Genomic DNA, 22,349 nt, shown 5'->3' on the forward strand with positions numbered 1-22,349 from the left:
TGTCCATTTGTCTTGCAGAAAAACATAAACAAACAAATAGAGTCATATACTGGTGTTAAGAAGGAACGTAAAGCAGAGTAAGGGATTAGAGAGCTATAGGACAGTGCCCTTTGAGCAGAGATGTGAATAAAGTGAGGTGTGCGTAGGTATCTCAGGTAAGCACTGTTTAGGCAGAGGAAATAACCCGTGTCTGTCTTCCTTATTGTTTGAAGATTTTTTTGCACAGCACATGTTCTTTTCTGATATTTATAGCACATACCTTGGCACATAGCATTCCTTCAGTAAATGCTTATAGAGTGGATGAGTAAATCCCACTTCCTGGGTTTTCATGTCTCCCGGCTTAATCTGACTTGTTTTCTTGGCTTGGTATCCATTTAATCCTTGATCATCATCATCTTTTTTTGTTTTTTTCCCAATTCCAATATTTTTTCCAAAATATCCTTGGTCTTCATTTTGATAATCAAGTTTCCTTGTTTAACACAGCCATCTTTTTTTCAATCATTGTTCCCTAAAATCCGTGGACTTTGAACCCCATTGGCAGTTGTCTGTGTTTCGGTTTTGCTTCTCCACCTTTGATGCTTAGTATAACCTTCCCATTAGCTCTTGTTCCTCAGATCTTAGTTATTAGTCTACAACCGAAGTTTATCGTGTTCCCGTTTGAAAGCCTCAAGATTGAAGGAGCCAGTTTCACCACTAGAGCCACTCACTTTGACATTTCTCTGTCATCTCTGCTAGTTAATATTTTATGATTGTCAGACCACAATTCCAGACTTAACCCTTAAGCCATAGATTTAATGCTTCAGGTTCTACCACATGGTGTATAATGAAACAGCATGACCGAGTAACAGGAGGACTAAACTAGCTGTGCCTTGAGGCAGGCTGCCGCCCGTCTTCTGGTAATTATCTATAGCATCTGGCTAGGAGCCCTGGTGGTAGTGGTTAAGCCTCAGCTGCTAACCAAAAGGTTGGTGGTTCCACCCAGCATCTCTGCAGGAGGAAAACCTGGCGATCTGCTTCCATAAAGATTACACCGTAGGAAACCCTATAGGGCAGGTCCACTCTGTCACATAGGGCCGCTATGAGTTGGAATCAACTTGATGGCACATAAGAACAACAGCAGCATCTGGCTGATCAGGTCTGTCTTCACTGGATAGTGTTTTCCTGAACTGGTAAAATGGTCAGATTTAGAAATGTGTTTTAAAAAACCAACCTCTTCTTTCCTCCCGTATAAACAAATAGAAAGATATACAGGTTTTTTGTTTTTTGTTTTTTGACACGTTATCTTTAAATTTTTAAAGATAGCTTTGGTTTAAAGCCTTATCCTTATCATCTCTTATGTCGAAAGACTGCACATTGGAACAGAAGACCGTGCAAGCAGTCTTTCCTCCTTCAGTGTGTAGGACCTTTGCCAGGGTCTCTCCAGTGTTCTTATTCCCCTGGAGGCTAAGACTGCACAGCAATAAAGTAGTCTTTCTGAAGATCTCCATTAGTTTCCAGTGTTTTACATGTTGAATTACTACTCATCCTGATAAGTATTGGTCTATTCCTGTAGAAAATACATCAGTTATTTACTGGACCTCGATCTCAGGTTTTTGAAGCTGGTATATTAATTTTCTTGACTTCATTAATTTGCGTCTACATTGGTAGGGCACATTAATTGATTTCTTGCTACTCAATATATTCTTTAGCTATTAAAATAATTTATAGCCTACTCAATCTGGAGCCAACTAGCTGGAAGTAGTATTTTTCCTTATAATTCTCCTACATGTCAGTTAAAATTTTAATAAAAACCTTTTTTGTAATTTTATTTCCCCAGTAGATACCTTCCAATATTTGCTTCTTTTTTAAGCTGTCATTATGGCCTTTAAAATGCCACCTAAAATAGATTAACATATAAATTCAATATAAACTAAATGTGTTTGACACATCAGAGAAAAGTCTGAGAAAGGGGGCCTAATAGAGGGAGAGTAGAAAAGGATGATGGAATAGGTGTTAGTGCCACCAGAAATGTGGACTTTTAATTATCTATTTGGCAGTGCTAACTAAATTGTTGGCTTTAATGCTTTTGGCCAATCTTAAGTCTTTGATCCAAAAAAGAAGTAGCTTAAATTTGTCCAGAAACATCCATAAATATGAATTGCCTTTGTAATAGTAAATTAGTAGCAGCAAAGAGAATAAAAGATTAAGGTTTCATTTCTCCAAGTCTTCGCTTATCCTTTACTTATTGTATTGCTGTAATTTACGAGCTTTTTCCATTTAAGTGCGCACCTAAGCACATACCATTTATTTATGTCAGCTTGACATTTCTCTGACTCTCTTCCTCTCTTCAGGCATATTTTCCTCAATGTACACACAGAACTTTAGCCTTTAAGCAGATAATTACCATAATTTCTATGCCTAAAATGCCAGTGTTAACTGGGAATATAGGAAGACATCCTCATGAAAGCCTTTTGAACTAGAATGAACAGTTCAGTGATCTCTGAAAGAATGTCTTGTGAGTGAGCTCTGAGAGGGGGAGCTTACCTTGTAGCCATAGTATTTTGGCCTCTCCTGGTGGCGTAGTGTTTAAGAGCTATGGCTGCCATCCAAAAGGCTGGCAGTTCGAATCCACCAGCCGCTCCTTGGAAACCGTATGGGGCAGTTCTACTCTGTCCTATACGGTTGCTATGAGTTGGAGTTGACTCGATGGCAGTGGGTTTGGTTTTTCGATTTGTTCATACCTAGAAGGAGCTCTGGTGGCTCAGTGGTTAAAGAGCTGAGGTGCTAACCTAAAAGTCAGGGGTTTGAGCCCACCAGCCATTCCGTGGGAGAAAGATATGGCAGTCTACTTCCATAAAGATTACAATCTTGGAAACCGTATGGGCAGTTCTACTCTGTCCTTCAAGGTTGCTGTGAGTTGAAATCAGGAGTAACGTGTTTGATTTTTTTTGGTTTTGGGGCTATACCCAGAGATAAACTGTATTCCCCTTAGGCTACAGATATACCCTCTCTGCCTTCTGTTACCTTTTAGCACTGTCTCCCTGTTCTATCTGAAATTAACTGCTTAGTATCGGTCTTCGTTTCCTAGTGCTGCCGTAACAGAAATACCACAAGCATGGGGTTTTTAAAGAACAGAAATATTTTCTCACAATTCAGGAGGCTTGAAGTCCAGAATTAGGTCACTGGCTCTAGGGGAAGGCTCTCTCTATTGGTGACATTCCTAGGTTCCTTGGCGTTCTACAAATAGTATCCGTCTTCCCCAATTTATGCTTGCTTCTGTGTATAACCTACTCTTTTATAGGATTGGGACCCCCCCCCCCACCATCCATAGCGTAACAAAGAAAACCGTATTCCCAAAGGGAATTACATCCACAGGTATAGTGGCTAGGATTCCAGCACATATTTTAGAGTGACACAGTTCAATCCATAACAGTATCTAAATTCAGAGAAAGCTTTAGTTATTATAAATATGGTTTACATGTTGTGATATCTAAGCACAAAAGAATGAAATTCAGAAGTAACTGTTGTTACGTATGGGTAGTATTCGTGGTGCTCTTCTAGCTGTTTGGAGTGTCATTTGTAAAAGTCATACCATGGTGACGGGTACAGATTTTTTCCTATAAGGAGTGGATAGTCATCTGAGACTTTAAACCTGAGTAGTGTGGTCAGATCTGCATCTTAGAAAGGTCACATCTGGACTATAGAAAGATAAGCCAGTTAACTGTGGAAACTGGAGTAGAAACAAGAGAAGCTAGAGGCAGAGGCCTCTGTTTGGGGGCTTTTAGAATACTTCAGTTAAGAATGCTCAGGGGCCTGGAGCCTGGATAAGTAGTGGCATGAGAAAGAAGACAAGAGTGGTGTCTCATGAGGCATGTTTCAGTGACTGGATGTGGGAGTGAGGAAGAATGGGAGTCACGAGTGGTTCCAAGTTTCGCCATGTGGATAGTTTGGTAGTCAGTAATTAAATAAGTAAATATCAGAATTAAATAGCACTGGCACCCTATTGGTAATAGCATCCAATTTTGTAAAAGGAAAAAAAAATTGTCTTTTTTATTTTTTGCAGAGGTGACGTGGTTATTTTCTAGTAGAATTAATTAATGGAGATGAAATATGGCTTACCTTGCATAATCCCCTGATCCTTGTTTGATGCTTCCATGGAGGAAGCAGAGTTGTTATTCCCAAAATAACTTTTAAATACCAATTGAATAGAGATTGAAAAGAGACAGTCTATTAAAAAATATTGTTGTTACTTGCCATCTCTGCAAGTGGACCCCAACTCATGGTGACTCTGTATATAACAAAATGAAATGTTGCCTGGCCCTGTGCCATCTTCATGATCGTTGGTATATCAAGCAATATCCTGTTGTAATCCACTGGGTTTTCCTTGGCTAATGTTTGGAAGTAGATTACCAGACCTTTCTTCCTAGTCTGCCTTAGTCTGGAAGCTCCACTGAAATCTGCCCACCGTGGTTGACCCTGCTAGTATTTGAAATACCAGTGGCATAGCTTCCAGCGTCATAGCAACAGGTGAACCACTACAGTATGACAAACTGACAGGTCGTAGTAGTCAAAGATAGGTAAAAAAAAGAGCTAACGAAGAATAAAGCTATTTCCTAACTTGAAGACTTTAAAGTGTTTTTATTTCTATTTTCCTAAAATTTATAAAAGTGAATTATATTTCCAAAGTCATATGCATTTGCTATCTTTTACTGATACTGAAAATATTGATTCTAATATGTAATTAGTTTTAAAAGTTATCTAGATTTAGATTTTGTACACTACTTTTTTATATTCAATTTTTGTGCTAGAATTTAGGGTTTTTTTTTTTTTAAGCTATTATCTGTATTTGCATTTAACCATATCTATCTACTCATGGAAACCCTGGTGGCCTAGTGGCTAAGTGCTACGGCTGCTAACCAAAGGGTCGGCAGTTCAAATCTGCCAGGCGCTCCTTGGAAACTCAATGGGGCAGTTCTACTCTGTCCTGTAGTGTCTCTATGAGTCAAAATTGACTCCACAGCACTGGGTTTGGTTTTTTGGTTTTATCTACTCATAGTATTCTCTCCCTTAAACACCATAATGGAGATAATTGCTAATGTTTTCCATACTGAAAACAGTATATAAAGTACAGGGTTGTATTAGATAATGTTTATGATCTCTTCTACCTTCATCATTCTGTGATTCAATCAAAATCTTAAAGTAATTTTATTGTGGTAAGATATATATAGAGAGAGCGAGCCCTGGTGGTGCAGTAGTTACGAGCTCAGCTGCTAACCTAAAGGCTGGCAGTTCACATCCACCAGCTGCTCCTTGGAAACCCTATGAGACAGTTCTATTCTGTCCTATAATGTCACTTTGAGCCGGAACAGACTCAACGGCACCGCACAACAACAACAAGATACATATAACAAAACATTTGTCAATTTAAACATTTTTAAGTGTACAATTCAGTGGCTTTAAGTACATTCACCACACTGTGGAACTATCACCACCATCCATTTCCAAATGTTTTTTCACCTTAAACAGAAACTCAGTGCACCTTAAGCATTAGCTCCCACTTCGCCCTCCCTCAAGCCCCTGATAACCACGAATAAACTTTTGTCTCTGTGCATGTTTGCTGCTCTAGATATTTCACATAAGTGAGATCATACAATATTTGTCATTTTGTGGCTGGCTTACTTCACTCAGCATAACATTTGCAAAGTTCATCCATGTCGTAGCATGCATCAGAACTTCATTTCTCTTTATTGCTGAATAATAAAAATCTTAAAACTTTTGACAAAAGGACTGGGGTGGGGCATGTATCGACCTATATTCAGGTAACTTAAAAAATAACAGCACTGTTGAATTATGAGCTGTTGTATAATTTGCATACCATTAACTAATTTTTTATTTTTGTAAATTTTGCAAATGGGTTTTGTTAAGCGTTTCAGTACTGGAAAACCTTAAACTAAAATTATAAGGTGCATTTCTAACTCAAGCTAATGGTTGTTAGAAATCTATTTGATTATAAAATTCCTTCGGGGCCTCACACAGTGTAGTGATTTTGAGATTATAATATCATTGGTATTGTTAGGAGTCATTTATGGAGAACCACGCTGTCGTCGAGGACGTCTTTCTGTAATGCACTTACGTGATGTCACTACCTTGACCTCTCACTTCTCCAAAAGCAATCATCAAAACTTTATCTTTCTCTGACTTTGAATGTGGCAATTGTTTGTTATTGGCATGATGAGGTCAATATTCTGAACAGCATCCATGAGTGTTTGCTTTCCAAAGGGAATCTTGTTAACCCAAATGTATCTTTATTGAAGTATGTGGAGTGATTGGTAACTTTAGAGCTGGTCGTCTTCTTGCCATCTTTCATCTGCTCTGAGTAACCAGCCTATCACCTCTTTACCTAAGGTCCCCTCAAGATGCTTCCTATAAGATAGGTTGCCAATGAGTTTGACTATTTTTTTTTTTTTACACTGTTTGCTAAGAGCTCAGTAAAAATGAGAGCACTTTGCTTTCTGTTGAGGGAAAACTAAGTGCACATAACTTTGAAACTCTTCCAGTGCCAGTCAGTTTGTTTATAATATGGAATATATTTCTCTGAAGCCGAGAATGTATACGACTCATATCCAAGGTATTCCTTGCTTAGAGTCAGAATACCTGGAAAAGTAAATTAGTAATGAGAAAGTTGCTAGTGAGCTTGGCATCAGATAAAACTCAGAGATTTGAAGACTGATGAATTTCTTCTACCTCAGAATAGACCACATCACTCGTGTGGACAACCTTGGCGTTTACCAGAATTAGTGGTTCTCGCGTGGACGGTGCGGAGGAACCCCGCACACCCTGCTCTTTGGGCATCCCGTTTCTCTGTTCAAGTGGATCATCTTCTTCTGATCACTCCTACATACATAATACACTTGATTCTGTTTCAGTTGATAGCTACATTCTTGGCCCATCTTCTTGAGATTACACCAAGCTTACTGAGATTAAAGTTTGGATAGGAAATGGTTAATCACACCATAATTTTGAATTTTACCGGTTTGGCTTTTAATAGATAAGCTCATTTCCCTCTTTTTCAAGTTCTTGAGAAGCATTTCACTGTTGTCTCAATGAAACATCTGTTAATTCATCAAGATTCTTTGTCTTGGCAAACTTCAGGTCACGCACAGATGGTAGCATATAGTGTTGAATGACATCATGTAAGAATCATTTTCACTTACTATAAAAAATTAAGTTCCAATATTACAAACTATAAAAGCAGGAAAAAAGAACTGGAATGAAACAAAATTAATATGTCTATGAGTATTTTAATTATAGTTCCAGTTTTGTCAGAATCACATGGCTTATTGCTGTTCAATTCACTGTTTCAGGTTGTGTGTATATGTGTGTGTGTTTCTTTTAGGAAGTTTCAGCTGATCCTACTGGCACACTCACAGCAGCAGAAGAGAGAAAGGAGAAGGTACCGAGCCCGCACCTCAGCCAGCTAGTGGTTTTGACGTCTGGGGATACGTTATATGGGCTGGCAGAAAGAGTGGTAGCCACAGAATCCTTGTAAGTTGTTAAAAGCAGATGCTTTGCCATTAGCTATTTAAGAGAGGTTATAAAAGTAGCATTGTGTAATTAGACTTCTAGATGCATACAGTTATCATTTCTAAATATGTACTTCTGAGGATTGTGTTCTAAAATAGAATCCCATTTAATTTTTAAAAACTGCATATTTAGCTTTCAGTTGTGTAAATGGAAAGGAAATCTTTTAAGGTTGAATCTTTAGCAACAAGATCCTTGCGTTACTTTACATCGCATATTTCGTATTGGGTATTATTTGCAGTTGGAAAGCTGTGATATACTTTATATATTCCTGTGAGATACTAGAGAAATCATAGTTACATTATCAGTTTAGTGTAAATATAGTTGGTCCTTGACATCAGCAAGAATGCTCCCTGACCTTTCCAAATCCTCAATTTTGGTAATGTGATTGAAGCATGTAACTTCTCCAATAAAATTTTGGCTAGTGTGAGTTAAGAGCTTTTGGATACATAACAAAAAATAGAGAAAAACCATGTACTGCTGCAGAGCAGCTGCAGGTGGTTCTTTAGGCTTAGTCACCAGCCTTGTGTACCTCAGCCAAATGTACAGTTCACTACATGTTATGAAAGGAGCCCTGCTGGTGCTCCAGCAGGTGCCCCAGCTGGTGCTCGCCTGCTAATCGAAAGGTTGGCAGTTCGAACCCATCAGGAGTTTCAAGGGAGAAAAGACCTGGTGATCTGCTCCCGTAAAGATTACAGCCTAGAAACACAGTTCCGCTGTGTCCTGTAGAGTTTCTCTGAGTCAGAGTGGACTCAATGGCTGCAACAATAGCATGCTATGAATGCATAGGTTACTTTTGAAGAGTGTCAGATGTTAAATCTATGAATGCCAGAAGTCCGTTATATATAATTAAATGGAATCTTTAAAAGAAATCCTTTCAAAAGAAATAGTTGTTTTCTTACTTTAAATTTTCATGTTGTCTGTGCTCATATTTTCCATGCAAAACAAGCAAAACTTCACACCTTTTGGTAACCAGATTAAAAAATATATGTATATATTAGCTCCTTTGAATTCACCCTTCTGTCCCCTGAGTTACCATTCAGCGATAAGCTCAGCATTAATTATTGTGTAGGTTGTAAGTGAGCGCAACAAATGGCAGCACAGGGGGGCTTACTAAAGTAGAAAATACTCTCAGTTGTTACAATTTTGCTCAAAGATCTTAAAGATTATTTGTAGAAAACATTTGACAGGCTCTAAATCCTGCTCTTTGTTTACACTATTGGTTATTTATTCCCTGTAGGGTATTCTTGGCTGAACAATTTGAGTTCCTTCAGCCCCATCTGGATGCTGTGATGCCTGCAGTCAAAAAACCCTTTCTTCAGCAATTTTATTCTCAGGTCAGAGTTGGTCTTCTATATAATCTCAACTGTGAGCAAGATAGAACTGCCACACATTACTTAGGTGTTTTTCCTAGTGATCAATCTCCACACTCCAGGACAGCTAGATTAGAGTGTTTATTTATTCATTAGTGAATTCCCATGTTCAGTACATATGTATCAAGCACTTCACACAACTCTGAGTCTAGTGAGAGAGAGCCAGTTAGAACGGCATTTACAATAAAGTACGATAAGCTCTCTGATACAGGGAGGCACTGTAGGAGTAAACAGTGGGGTATTTAACCCAGACTGGAGGAGAGGGGTGTAGGTAGGAGAAAGTCATCAAGAAAGGCTGTTTAGAGGAAATCATGGTTAAGCTGGACCAACCAGGTAGAGAGAATGAGCTGGGACTCATCCAGACTAAGGGAATGGCACATATGAAGAGCAGAAGGTGAGAGGGAGAGAGAGAGAGAGAGGTACGTGTGAGCATATGAGGAAAAACTCAGTCTGTTGGAGCAGGGAGTAGAGCGAGCGATGAGAAAGATGGCTGGAGTGATAAGCAGGAGCCACATAACGTAGCACCCTCTCAGCAGGCGCTATTCTGAGGACACTGGGGAGCTGCTGAAGGGATTGAAACAGGTGAGCAGTACAGTCAGTCGTGCGCTTTGGAAGAGTGTTCTGAGGGCAGATTGGACTTGAGATAGCAAGCTTAGAGCCAGGGAGACCAGGTTGGAGGCTGTTAGAGTATTGCAAGTAAGAGATGATGGGATCCTGAATTAGGGCAGCGGGAGTGGAAATGGAGAGAAGTGGAAGTGGAAGAATTTGAGAAATATTTGTTAGTCTCCATAAGAATCTGTAATTCTTTTATAGTTGTAGTGCCACTGGCCTCAAGTTTAGTGAATGTCTTAAAATTATGTTTTTAATAGACTTTGTCAATGAGTTAAAAGTATTTTCATAACCTAAATCTCCAAATGTACAGTCTGTTATTTTCAAATATGATATATACTGGGAACCAGGGCAAATATTCTTTGTGAATTTGATATTTTTAGAAAATAATTCTTTGTATTGCTGTGAAATTTATTTCAGACGGTCTCAACTGCCAGTGAACTTCGCAAACCAATTTACTGGATTGTAGCTGGTAAAGCCATTGATTATGAACAAATGCTGCTCCTCATGGCTAATGTGAAATGGGACGTAAAAGAAATTATGTCACAGCACAACATATATGTAGATGCATTATTAAAGGCAAGTACTCTAGGACTTCGTTAAAGATCATTCTAGTAAGAGATTTCCTATAATTGCAATAGCTCTAAAATACTATGACTAGAGTTATTACCACATTCTAGCATCATGGTATTAGTGCAAGTCCCTGGTTTGGAATACACTTACTTTCTGAATTGTGTGTTCTTTTAGGTCCAAGAATACTTTGTGAATTTTTGTTTATGTTTAGTAATTTCTCATTTTAGTTAGAGTTTACTACATTCCATTCTGCTTTCATAGTATGTAATTTTTTTTAATCTCTATAGTCATGACTCTAGTGACAAGATTTCCTGTTTAATTAGAAGATATTTCTGTAGTTTGATGTGTATGTTTATTAGCAGAGACCATGCCCCTAAATTACCTCCAAGTGGTTTTTTCCAGAAATCACATTACTTTTGCATTGTGGCATGTAAACAACCCTTTGTGTTTAATGACTTGCATTTACAAGTTTTCTGGACAGGATTAGAGTTCTTTTTTTTTTTTGAAATTATGTATCAGTAGATATTTATAAATCACCCAGTGTGTTCCATGCCCAGACATAGGTGCTGGCAATATAGTTGTGAATTAAGAAGCTTATATGACCTCCAGGAATTTACATGCCGGTGCGGAGACATTACAAAACACGTATATAAAATATATGTCGGATGATGAATAGTGCTATAAAAAAAAAAAAAAACAGCAGAAGAGGCATAGAAAGTGACAGGGTTAGGTGAGAGAGGGATACCATTTATTTACTGTGGTCAGAGAAGGACTCTGATGAAGTGACAGTTGCGGAGAACATTGAAGGAAGTTAGGAAATGAGTCGTGGATACCTGGGGTGAGGAAGGCTTATTGGAGAAAAGGAAAACAGCCTTCAGGAAAATTTTATTTTTAATTTTTGTCAGTGAAAAGAAAATTGGTCTTTCTTGAACTCCTGACTTTTATGTCATTTACTCATAACTTTCGTACTTGCTTAGTCCAAGGTGATAATTAACAGCCTGGGACACTTGAGGACCAATAAACAAAGTGATAGATTAAAAGAGATAGAGCAGCGTTCCATCTAGCTTGCCAACTTCAATCAACTTATGGTATACCGTCTTGAGGGCCAGGTTGAAGACTGTAAGGCTGTGCCCTGATGAAAGGGACTAAAGTGCCAAGATCAGTTCACATTGTCTAGGAGTTAGCGTGGGGACTCAAGGGGTGAGTGACAACAGAGGTGCTCTGTATTTGCCACTCATTGAAATATTAGGAAGAACTTTGATTTCTCGAGCACTGAGGAGATTTCAATATGAAATTTTAATGTGGAATTTGGAGCTCCCTGGGTAGCACAAATGTGCTTGACTACTGAAAGGTTGGCGGTTTGAACCCACCCAGAGGTACCTTGCAAGACAGGCCTGGCGATCTGCCTCCAAAAGGTCACAACCTTAAAAACCCTGTGGAGTAGTTCTCTGCATACATGGGGTCACCGTGATTCGGAATTGATAGCAATTAACAACAATGTGGAATATAAAAGATAAAAAATGTAACTTATAAATAATGATACCTCCCTTTTTATTTTTTAACAATTGTTTTTGAAAAGTTGATTCTATTTTTTATGACGTACAAGCCATAGTAATCACAGAGATGTAAGAAAAAAAGACTTCTGTACTCAGCAAATATATATACTAGGAGGAGTCTACTTACTTCAGTTATTCTTAATTCCAAGAAATATGAATTTATAAGAAAGAACAAATATTCTTCAGATTATTAACCTGAACCCAATTTATAGCACCTTAAGACCTCTTTCATAAAGGTTAATTGTTAGTGATCACTTTCATTCTTTCTATTACTTAATCCAAAACCAGACATTTGGATGAAAGCAACCTGGTTTTGTTCCCCCCCCAAAAGAAATCTGAAATAAAATGAAATGCTTTTATTATTCATTTAACAAGATTTCTTGAATATGGAATTTAGCAATTAAATCAGTAGAATACCATTTTATAAAGAAAGCATATATCTTTATCTTCAAAAGAAAAGATTAATGAAAAATTTTGTATCATGACTGTTGAAATGCAAAGCAGAGTTTACTGCAGTGAGTATATAAATGCAGTAACAAATGCTGCTGTTCTTCCAGATTCATGAAATGAAACAATAGAGGAAAAGCAGTTATTTAACTGTTATTTTCATAAGTAAGCTCAGTGAATTGAAGATCTGCTTCCTTTCATAATTAAAAGCAGTTAACTGTCAAGTATGAGTCATCAAGAAAAACTGTGATGAAGGAAGTAGCAAAGAGCAAAGGCTAGCACAATGACCCTTATGTGCCGACTTGAATAGTGATGATCAGAGTAGGGTTTTTCATTTTTCTTCCCTCCTGAGTGTTATTAGTAAATTTGAACATATAGTCTTGACTTGCTTAGTATTATATAACTTCTCTATTCAGGAAACTAAAGAAAATGCCATTTTAAGCCTTCTTAAATTTATTTGAAATACCAGGGAAGAGCCAACAGTGTTTATTTTTTATAAATGACTGCATTTAGACCAGAAACACATTTATTGAAGGGTGAACCATCTGCTCCTTTCATGTAATTATTAGAATTGTCTAAATTAGTCATACGCATTTTTATTTTTAGCACAGTGGTGTTGTAACAGTTACTAATAGATTAAAAATTAGAATGTTCAGTTTTTTTCTGTAGGTAATAGAAAATATTTTATGCTTTAGGTTTTTTTTTTTTTCTTTGTACAAAAAAGTTGCCAGCAGTATGATGAATAGTTTATCAGATTATTCTCTAAGGAGTTTAGCTACAAATTACAAACACTTCACTCTAAATTGAAAGCTTATCAAATCATTTTTTAAAATTGAGTTTCTTGAAAATACATTTAAACCATATTAGATTATTCAGCTCTATTAATTCCTACTGACAAATTTGAGTGGAAACATTGGACCTTGTTAGCATTGTTTAATTAGCTAATGACACTTATTTCCTGAGATAAAATCTGTTGTGCTCCGTTTTACACCATAATCTATTCATATTGGTATACTTTTTCTTGAAATATCATACTAAATCCAAAATGTCTTTGGCATTAGCTCTTTTTGTTTTATTTTTTTTTTATTTCAAGTCTTTCTAAATCATCTTCTTTACCGTGTTTGTGAGAAATCAATGTATTATAATGTAAATAACATTATAAAGATATTTACAAAAAAAAATTGTCTTCTTTAGGAATTTGAACAGTTTAACAGGAGGTTAAATGACGTTTCTAAGAGAGTACGGATCCCCTTGCCTGTGTCTAATATCCTGTGGGAACATTGCATCCGACTAGCTAATAGAACTATTGTGGAAGGGTAAGCTTTTCATGGAAACATTATCTGTTAGCTAAATGATAAGTTATAATATATGAATGATACTATATATTATCACTAATGGATGGAGAGTATAGGTAGAAATAATGATAGCCAACAATCCCGTAATAATTCAGTTCTGATTTTGGAATGTAATTAGAGGGGAAACCTTAAACCCCACTGTGCCCACTTATCCATCTTTGCTTTCTTTTCTTGCTGAACGTAGAACCACCTCTTAGATGAATGAGGAATGAGGCACTGAATGGTTATCTGAAAGTTAAAGTAATAATAATTCATATTACCTAATGATTTTGATGATACCTATCATTTATTGATATACCTAACATTTATTGAGCACCAATTATTTGTCATTTACTAAACCATATACTTAACAGGATTATATCACCAAACCTGAACACAGACTGTCTTTGGTAGGTACTATCGTTATCTTTAGTTGATTGTTACCTGAGAAAACTTAGCTTCAGAAAGAGGTTAAGTAACTCGTCCAGGTTCATGCAGTTTTTAAGGGCAGAAAAAGCATATGAGCTTCTGATTTTCTTATGCCAAAATCAGCCCTCCTAATTACTACATCCTAACTAATAGTAATTACCCTGTCATTATAAACTCTACAGATCTTTCATATGTTCAGTTTATAATCTGTTAATAGTAAATTTCCCACTTACTCAGAGACCGTGCTTGTTGTGTTCGTGATACCTAGAACACAGCTAATAAAATAGTAATATGTTGGAAATAACCCTGAAAAGCAAATACCTCTCTCAGAGACCTAGAATTGGACCTCAATTGAATTTTCACACTACCTTTGATATGATTTTTCTTCAGTTCTTGATTGTTATGAAAGAAAAAAATTATAAGGAAGAAGGAGGGTAATAGTGACAAGTTGGTGACAGCCTTGGCACCTATCTATTGAAACAAACAGTGCTATAATTGCAAAATGGCTCTGTGTCAGCAATCATGACCGAAAAGCATTTTTCAGTAACTTTGTTTTATAGAGAAGTGTGTAATATATATTCCATCTCCGTACAAACACTTTTTGTAAAAGAAAAGGTTTGATCACTTTAAATAATATAAGCTTTAAGTTTCTTGCCAGTTTCCTTAGGTAAATTCCCTAAGGCTGAATTTTCCAGGTTTTGTATGATTGATTGAAGGAATGAGATACTTTTTTATGAGTAATAAAATGCTATATATACTGTTTAGGTTAATAAATTTATTCTTATTTCTAGTCCACCTTAAAACCTACAGTGTTTCAGTAGCGCTGGGTATGAGAATAAGTATAAAGTGTGTTACCAAGAAAAATAATATATACTTTATATGGTTATGTGTTTACATGTTTACATTTACTGAATGTTCGTAGGGGAATTACTTTGTTTCCTTTGCATTGAGTAGTTATATTTAACAGTCTTACTGAATCAAGATTACTTTGGGGTATGTACAGCTTAGCTTTATGTTTCTGGGCAGCCAGATTCATTAGATTACCAGTTTAACTTTCTTACAGACCATTATGCTAATTGGATATGAGGAACTACAGAATTTATAGAGACAAAGAACCTTTAGAAGTTACTCTGCCACTTTGCTTTTTGCAAATAAGGAAACTGAGGCCCAGATAGGTAAAATGACTGCCGAATAGAAGGGCTTTCGTGCAGCCCTTTCTCCTGTAGCCTCTCATTTCTGCAAAATCTGTCCAAATGGAGGTTAGAGAAAAGGACTGAGTGCTCGGATGTATGATTGGGATATTTTTTTCAAGTACCTAAAGTTTCTTTTTTTAACCATGCTCTTTTTTATTATTTTTATTATTGTGTATCTTAGATATGCCAATGTCAAGAAATGTAGCAATGAGGGTCGTGCCTTGATGCAATTGGATTTTCAACAGTTTTTAATGAAACTTGAAAAGCTAACAGATATTAGACCCATTCCTGATAAAGAATTTGTGGAAACTTATATTAAAGCCTACTACCTGACCGAGAATGACATGGAACGCTGGATCAAGGAGCACAGGGTGAGAGCTGGAAAATAGTTAATTCCGTTTTTATTCATTTTTCTTTGTGTCTGCTATATATTTTTTTATTCAAACTCATGAGAGTGAAATGTAAAGATGGATTTGCTTTTTTAGCACAAATTATTTAAGCCAGTTCTTTACCGTATTCAGTTTGTCTGTGCAGTGCCCTTTGCCTAATCAAATCCTTTGGATCCCTTTGTGAACTGTAACAGTAATTATCTGGAGATACAGCCAAAGTCTAAATATTGACTGTATTTATTCTGTGACTGTGTTTGTAGTAAAAGGCTGAAGTTAGTTAACTTCAGGGTAAATGCAGCAACACTGAAAACTTTCATAAGCTAAACTCTGTTATATACTGAAAACTTTCATAAGCTAAACTCTGTTATATACTGTAAACCTTCTTGCTACCCCTCAACAACTGAAGTGGTGACATCCTGAATACACTGACATGCATTAGTGACAATTGAAGGTATTATTTAACTGATTAAATTTAACTTGCATCCTTGATTAGATTTTTCCTTTAATAAGATGTGATTACTCTTTTGTGTGGATATAGAGATAAGTAGAGAAAAATACTATTAAGTGGTATTTCGGTTGCTGAATTTATGACATAGTTCAACTCAACATATATCACCTGAGCATGCCCGATAAGGAGCACTTTCTGTATGATCGTTACATCATTTGTCTAGATAATCAGTATGTGACGATGGGTTTAGTGGAAATATGAGCATGTTAAAACCATCACCAAATTGTATGACTTTAACTTTAGTGTTCACAGTTAACTTAGGGTATAAAAATCATGAGTAAAAGCTAGGTAACATTATTTCATTCTCCTGGGAAAGGAAATAAGGAATTATTTGTATTGACTTTATCAGGCTCATCCTTTTTGGTTTCAGCACTCTAGAAAAATGAAATGAACGTTGTCATTGTGTGCCATCACGCCAGTTCCAACTCCTACTGACCCAACAGAACAGAGTACAACTGCTCCCTAGGGTTTCCCAGGCTGTGATTTTTATGGAAGTACATCTTTCTTTTGGCTGGTGGGTTCAAATTGCCAACCTTTCCATTAGTAGCTGAGCAATTTTCACTAATTTATAATGCTCAGTACCATCCACTGAGACCTGAATATTTTCTCTGTTTTTGTTGTTGTTGTTGCATTGATCAAGTACATGTCTTTTGATATACTAAATTTGGATCTTTTTTTTTTTTTTTTTTTTTTTTGAGCAGGAGTATTCAACAAAGCAGCTGACCAATCTGGTGAATGTGTGCTTGGGATCCCATATCAATAAGAAAGCAAGACAGAAACTTCTGGCAGCTATAGATGATATAGACAGACCCAAAAGATAATGAACACAGCTTTTTTTCCTCAGTGGCACTTATCTTCTCTTAACATATATGACGTGAAAGCCAGTTTTTCATGCACTCCTGACAACTGTCTGCTAAGAAACTTGTGCATGTTCTTTCTACCGGGAAAGTGGAAAACATCTAAGTTTGTGTGGTGTTCTCACTTGACTTTTATATGCTCTAGTCCCTTCTCTTCAACTTTCGACCTCATTTGTTGTAATCCCTTCCTAAAATGATATTATTGCCTGTCGTAGCTATTGTTATGTGACTACAATGATAATATTTTACAGAAGAATGTACCTTAAGTCTAAAATTAGAAGGAACAGTGGGAAATTTTTGGAGAAAGAATTTCAGTGAAAATATGTTGGCATTTTTCTACCTTCTGAACTTTGTTCTTAGTGAGCGTAATACGAGAGGGTAATGTACAGTATCTCCTAATTAGGGGCACTGCATGAGCACTAAAAAGTATATGTGAGCAAAAAAGTTGAAAATCCAGTATGCTCTGTGTTTGTAAATGTCAGAGTTTATGTCAGAGTTAATTTGGTCATAACTAAATGATCATAAATGATAAAATTTAATAAATACTATGCTCTAATATGACCAGGCTTTGTGAGACTGCTTTTTGATAATTTTTACATAGCAGGCAGATTTCATGAAATGATAATGCATTTTTTTGGTATGTACTAATATTAATGATCTTATATCCTGAAACCAATGGTAAAAAGTAATTTCACTGAGTATATATTTTCAATTCCTGAGTAGCACACAGAATGGTGATTGTGGGATTTTCTTTTTTAAAAGATGGGCATTTTTCATATAAGCTTTCCTCTCTTTGAATTTATCTTCTGAGAACAGCGAAATCTGGCTTGGCTGACTCAGGGAAAGAACTGTCAGCTACTCAAGTATAAGGTCATATGTTCGCCTTTCTTAAATGTCAGCATTGTATTGCAGATGTAAAATAATGTGAATTTAAACAATGATGAACTTTGGAGCTCAGTTAGCCTTTAGTAACTGTACTGCTGCTCCTCTAAATTCTGAAGCCAAGGATCTTTTCTCAACATATATGACATGAAAACCAATTTCCCATGAACTCCTGACAACAGTGTGAAATGAGTTTTTGTCCGTGTTCTTTCCAACTGAAAAGTGGAAGACATCTAAGCTTGTGTGCTGTTAGTCTACTGATTACTGAGCGTGACCTATAACATCGGCAGCTCATAGAGTCCTGAAGCATCTCAGGAGAAACAGGCCTTGTGTTACGTGAATCTTCTGGGAACTGAAGTGCTGACATGGACGGCCAAGGGTCGCGTGTCATCAAGCAGGTGATGAGGAGACCATTGCCTCTCAGTGTTCCTCAGTCCCTGAAGATATCCATAACTGGGACGCTAAAACGCGGAACACTTTTATAATATGTCTGTGTGTATGGAGTTTATTTTCAGCCTCTCCCTGTGCAGCATTTGCTATCACTGTAATATTGACAGTAAAAATTCCCTCTGATTAAAAAAAAAAAATAGGAGTTCGGTGCCATTATCCTCTACTTGTAGAACTAGATGGGTACTTATAAGGTGGTTTCCGCCTGTAGCCATTATCCGCAGGCAGCCACGTGAAGAAAACAAACATGAGAGAAGCTTGGGCCTTGTGTTTAAATCACATGCTCGCTGGGTACATGAAGAGCTAATCAGTTCGTATTCATTTCTCAGGTGATTAGGAGCGACTTCTTTTTTACATGGAGTTTTTAGTTGGCCTTTTTTCATTTCTGCTAGTTGACCCTTGATACTTTGAACAGCAGTTACCTGCCTGATAGAACAAAGTGTTTTCCAGCGTTAATAGTGATTGTTACAAAAGAATTAATTTTGTTAGAGACTCAGCCATGCAGTCACACAGACCTTTTAACCTACTCATACTTCTGCTTTCTCTACCTTCAGACCATTGTCTCTCTTAGATGCTTTTTAAAAAAGTTTTCTTTTGCATTGAAAGATAGTTTAATTAAGTGCTAACATTAAAACTGGAGCAGCAGATTTGAATCATTAAATTACCTAATAACAAAAGAGACATTTCTCAAGTACATTATGCAGTGTTATTGAATTATAACCATACACTATTTAGTGAAACTAATTTTAAGGTAAATAGAATTGAAAGGCTGAGAATCTAAATCGAATTATACATGTGCAAGAACTTTAGTGTTAACAGACATTTCTTTCTGAGTCTACGTTTTCCATAACTTGGACATCATGTGAAAGTGTCCTGTAGTATTTTAAGTTGTTATGGGAACATGGTAAATTAGTACTGCCCCTGAGAAGGAATGATTATTTCTGCAAATATATTGCCTTGCATTAAAAAAAATACCAAGGAGACACATAGTAATCCAAATGAACTAGTTTGCTTCAGTTTACAAAACCTACAGAGACCTCCTAAGTTCACTTTGACTAATAAGCTCGTTTACTCAAATTACAAAAAGAAGTAGAATTTCTCTTGAATCTGGGACAATATGGTATTTATCATATCTTTATGCAGAATTTCATTTGAAATTTTCTATTCAATTAGTTCAAATACCTTTTTTTACCCACTCACTAAAATGTAGTCATAAAAAAGTTTTGTAATTCTATAACAATAAAAATAATTTTTTAAAAAAAACAATTTATTCACTCTGAAAGCATAGTTACCTTTTGTAATGAGACATCAGACCTGAAGATGAAATGCAAGTTGCATTCAGAGCAAATAGAAGTGGTGGTGGTGGGGGTGGAGTGGGGTGGGTAGGTAATATCTACTTATCCATGTATCTAATCTGCCTTATCTATCGGTTTATCTTCTGCCTGTCTGTTGTTGTTAAGTGCCCTCCCTTGGTACAACCGAGCAAAACAGTCCAGTCTTACACCATCTTCACAATCCTTGCTGTGTTTGAGCTCATTGTTAACAGCCACTGTGTCAGTCCATCTCATTGAGGGTCTTCCTCTTTTTCACTGACCCACTACCTTACCAAGCATGATGTCCTTCTCCAGGAACTGGTTCCTCCTGATAACATGTCCAAAGTACTATCCTTGCTTCTAAGGAGCATTCTGGTTGTTCTTCCAAGACAGACTTGTTCATTCTTCTGGCAGTCTGTGGTATATTCAGCATTCTTCACCAGCACCATAATTCAAAGGCGTCAATTCTTCTTCAGTCTTCCTTACTCATTGTCCAGCTTTCGTATGCGTGTGAGGTGATTGAAAATACAGCTTATGTCAGGCACACCTTAGTCCTCCAAAGTGACATTTTTGCTTTTCAACACTTTAAAGAGGCCTCCTGCAGCAGATTTGCCCAGTGCAATATGTCGTTTGAATTCTTGACTGCAGCTTCCAAGGGCATTGATTATGGATCTAAGTAAAAAGAAATTTTTGACAATATTTTCTCATTTACCATGATGTTGCTTATCAGTTTAGTTGTGAGGATTTTTGTTTTCTTTATGTTGAGGTATAATCCATACTGAAGGCTGTAGTGTTTGATCTTCATCAGTAAGTGCTTCACATTCTCTTCAGCAAGCAAGGTTGTGTCATCTGCGCATCGCAGATTGTTAATGAGTCTTCCTCTAATTCTGAAGCCGAGTTCTTCACATAGTCCAGCTTTTCTGATTATTTGCTCAGCATACAGATTGAATATGGATGGTGAAAGGATACAACCCTGATGCACATCTTTCCTGATTTTAAACCATGCACTATTGCCTTGTTCTGTTAGAACAACTGCCTCTTGGTCTAGGTATACGTTCTGCATGAGCACAATTAAGTGTTCTGGAATTTCCATTATTCGAAATGTACATAATTTGTTGTGATGCACACAGTCGAATGACTTTGCATATTGAATGAAACACAGGTAAATATCTTTCTGGTATTCTGTTTTCAGCCAAGATCCAACTGACATCAGCAATGATATCCCTGGTTTCACATCCACTACTGAATCTGACATGAACTTCTGGCAGCTTCCTGTCTTCCTTACTGCTGCAACTGTTTTTTAATTATCCTCAGCAAAATTTTACTTGTGTGTGATATTAATGATATTATTTGATAATTTCCCCATTTGGTTGGATTACCTTTCTTTGGAATGGGCACAAATATGGATCCCTTCTAGTCGATTGGCCCCCTAGATAGCTGTCTTCCAAATTTCTTGGCATAGACAAGTGAGCATCTCCAGCACTGCATCCATTTGTTGAAACATCTCAGTTGGTATTCCGTCAGTTCCCGGAGCCTTGTTTTTCGCCATTCCCTGCAGTGCAGCTTGGACTTCCTCCTTCAATGCCACTGGTCTTGATCATATGCTACCTCCTGAAATGGTTGAACATCGACCACTTCTTTTTGGTACAGTGACTCTGTGTTTTCCTTCCATCTTTTGATGCTTTCTGCATCGTTCAACATTTTGCCTATGTGGTGGTGGTGTCAGGTGCTGTCGAGTCAATTCTGACTCAGGGACCCTATGTACAATAGGGTCCTGATTTTGCCCATAGAACCCTTCAAAACTGCAACTATGTTATCTAATGTATATTCTTTGTAGTAGTTTTAATACAGACTTGGGTCTTGGCAATGATTAATGACAGGAAACAATACTCTAGTGTAATCTTTGTAAATTTAAAGATTGGCATAGCTTTCTACAGGTTTTTTTCTTTTTAAATTACTGGTGAAATATTTGCTCAATTCTTATCCACAAATTTTAAAGGCCATCAAAAAGTTTAAGCTGCAAAACTGTCAGATTTTATACATGAGAATTCTTAACTGGTTCCAAATGTACAGAGGAAAATAATTAATTACCTTTGATATATTTTCCTTGATTGACACATCCTTTTGTGAATATTGCTAAGTATAACTGGATCATTTTTTCCAGTTTGAAAACAAAACCACAATTAGCTAAATAGCGTCCTTGGTAGGGATGTTTGAGGAGTAGAGAAAGGATTTAGAGAAGAATGATAATTAGTCTTCCTTTGGAATTTTGGTCCTTTATTAATGTTATTTACATAGAACAGTTTTTTTAAGTTATCTTAGAGATTATTGCCTGACCTTCAAACTGAGAAGATTCTTTGTTTAGCTGATGATTTCTAAATTTGCTCTTTCAGTAGTTTTTCATGCTGAGCTGGGCCTTTCAACCCAAGAAAGGGATTTGTTTTTTGCTTTTGAGCAACAGCCTTCCCAACGTCTGTTCTCTTGATTCTGCTTATCAATATCCAAATGAATTCCTGTTTTAAAGAAAAGACATTTGCATACAAATCATAGGCACCCTGGGCATTCCTGTTCAGCTACGGTGAACAGCATACCAATCTTTGCCTTAGAGGGAGGTGACATTTCAACAGAACTCAAGTCTAGAGCCTACACTAAAGTCATCACTCATTGGGTAACCGTTGGAAGACAATTTTTGCTAGCTACCTGCTGTCTATCGTATCTTCTGTTATTTCTACTTCCTTATTAACAATGCCACTTTTAAGGACCAAACCAAAATGCTATCTTTTCCATGAAATTTATCCTTGTCAGGGAAAGGTGGTGGGGATGGTGGTGGTGCAGTTTTAACAAGGGTAATTGGGGAATGCCTCACTTGGGAGGCAGGG

At 36.9% G+C, this 22,349-nt stretch overlaps 1 protein-coding gene across 5 annotated transcripts in view; it reads left to right on the plus strand.

Annotated features, from left to right (window-relative positions):
* The window catches only part of VPS50 (VPS50 subunit of EARP/GARPII complex), a 148,750-nt gene extending 129,381 nt beyond the window's left edge, over positions 1-19,369 (plus strand). For 2 of the 5 annotated variants that reach the window (XM_064289984.1, XM_064289985.1), the window contains 6 exons: positions 7,376-7,524; positions 8,801-8,897; positions 9,963-10,121; positions 13,313-13,434; positions 15,256-15,445; positions 16,673-19,368. In XM_064289984.1, the coding sequence (XP_064146054.1) occupies positions 7,376-7,524; positions 8,801-8,897; positions 9,963-10,121; positions 13,313-13,434; positions 15,256-15,445; positions 16,673-16,792 (837 nt within the window). In that variant the 3' untranslated portion in view covers positions 16,793-19,368. Of the gene's footprint in view, positions 1-7,343; positions 7,525-8,800; positions 8,898-9,962; positions 10,122-13,312; positions 13,435-15,255; positions 15,446-16,672 lie in introns of those variants that run through there. The other 3 variants (XM_064289987.1, XM_064289986.1, XR_010322680.1) reach the window with 3 other exon arrangements.
* Positions 19,370-22,349: the final 2,980 nt, after the last annotated feature.

The sequence above is a fragment of the Loxodonta africana genome, chromosome 8 (genome assembly GCF_030014295.1).
Source record: "Loxodonta africana isolate mLoxAfr1 chromosome 8, mLoxAfr1.hap2, whole genome shotgun sequence".
Lineage (NCBI taxonomy): Eukaryota > Metazoa > Chordata > Mammalia > Proboscidea > Elephantidae > Loxodonta > Loxodonta africana.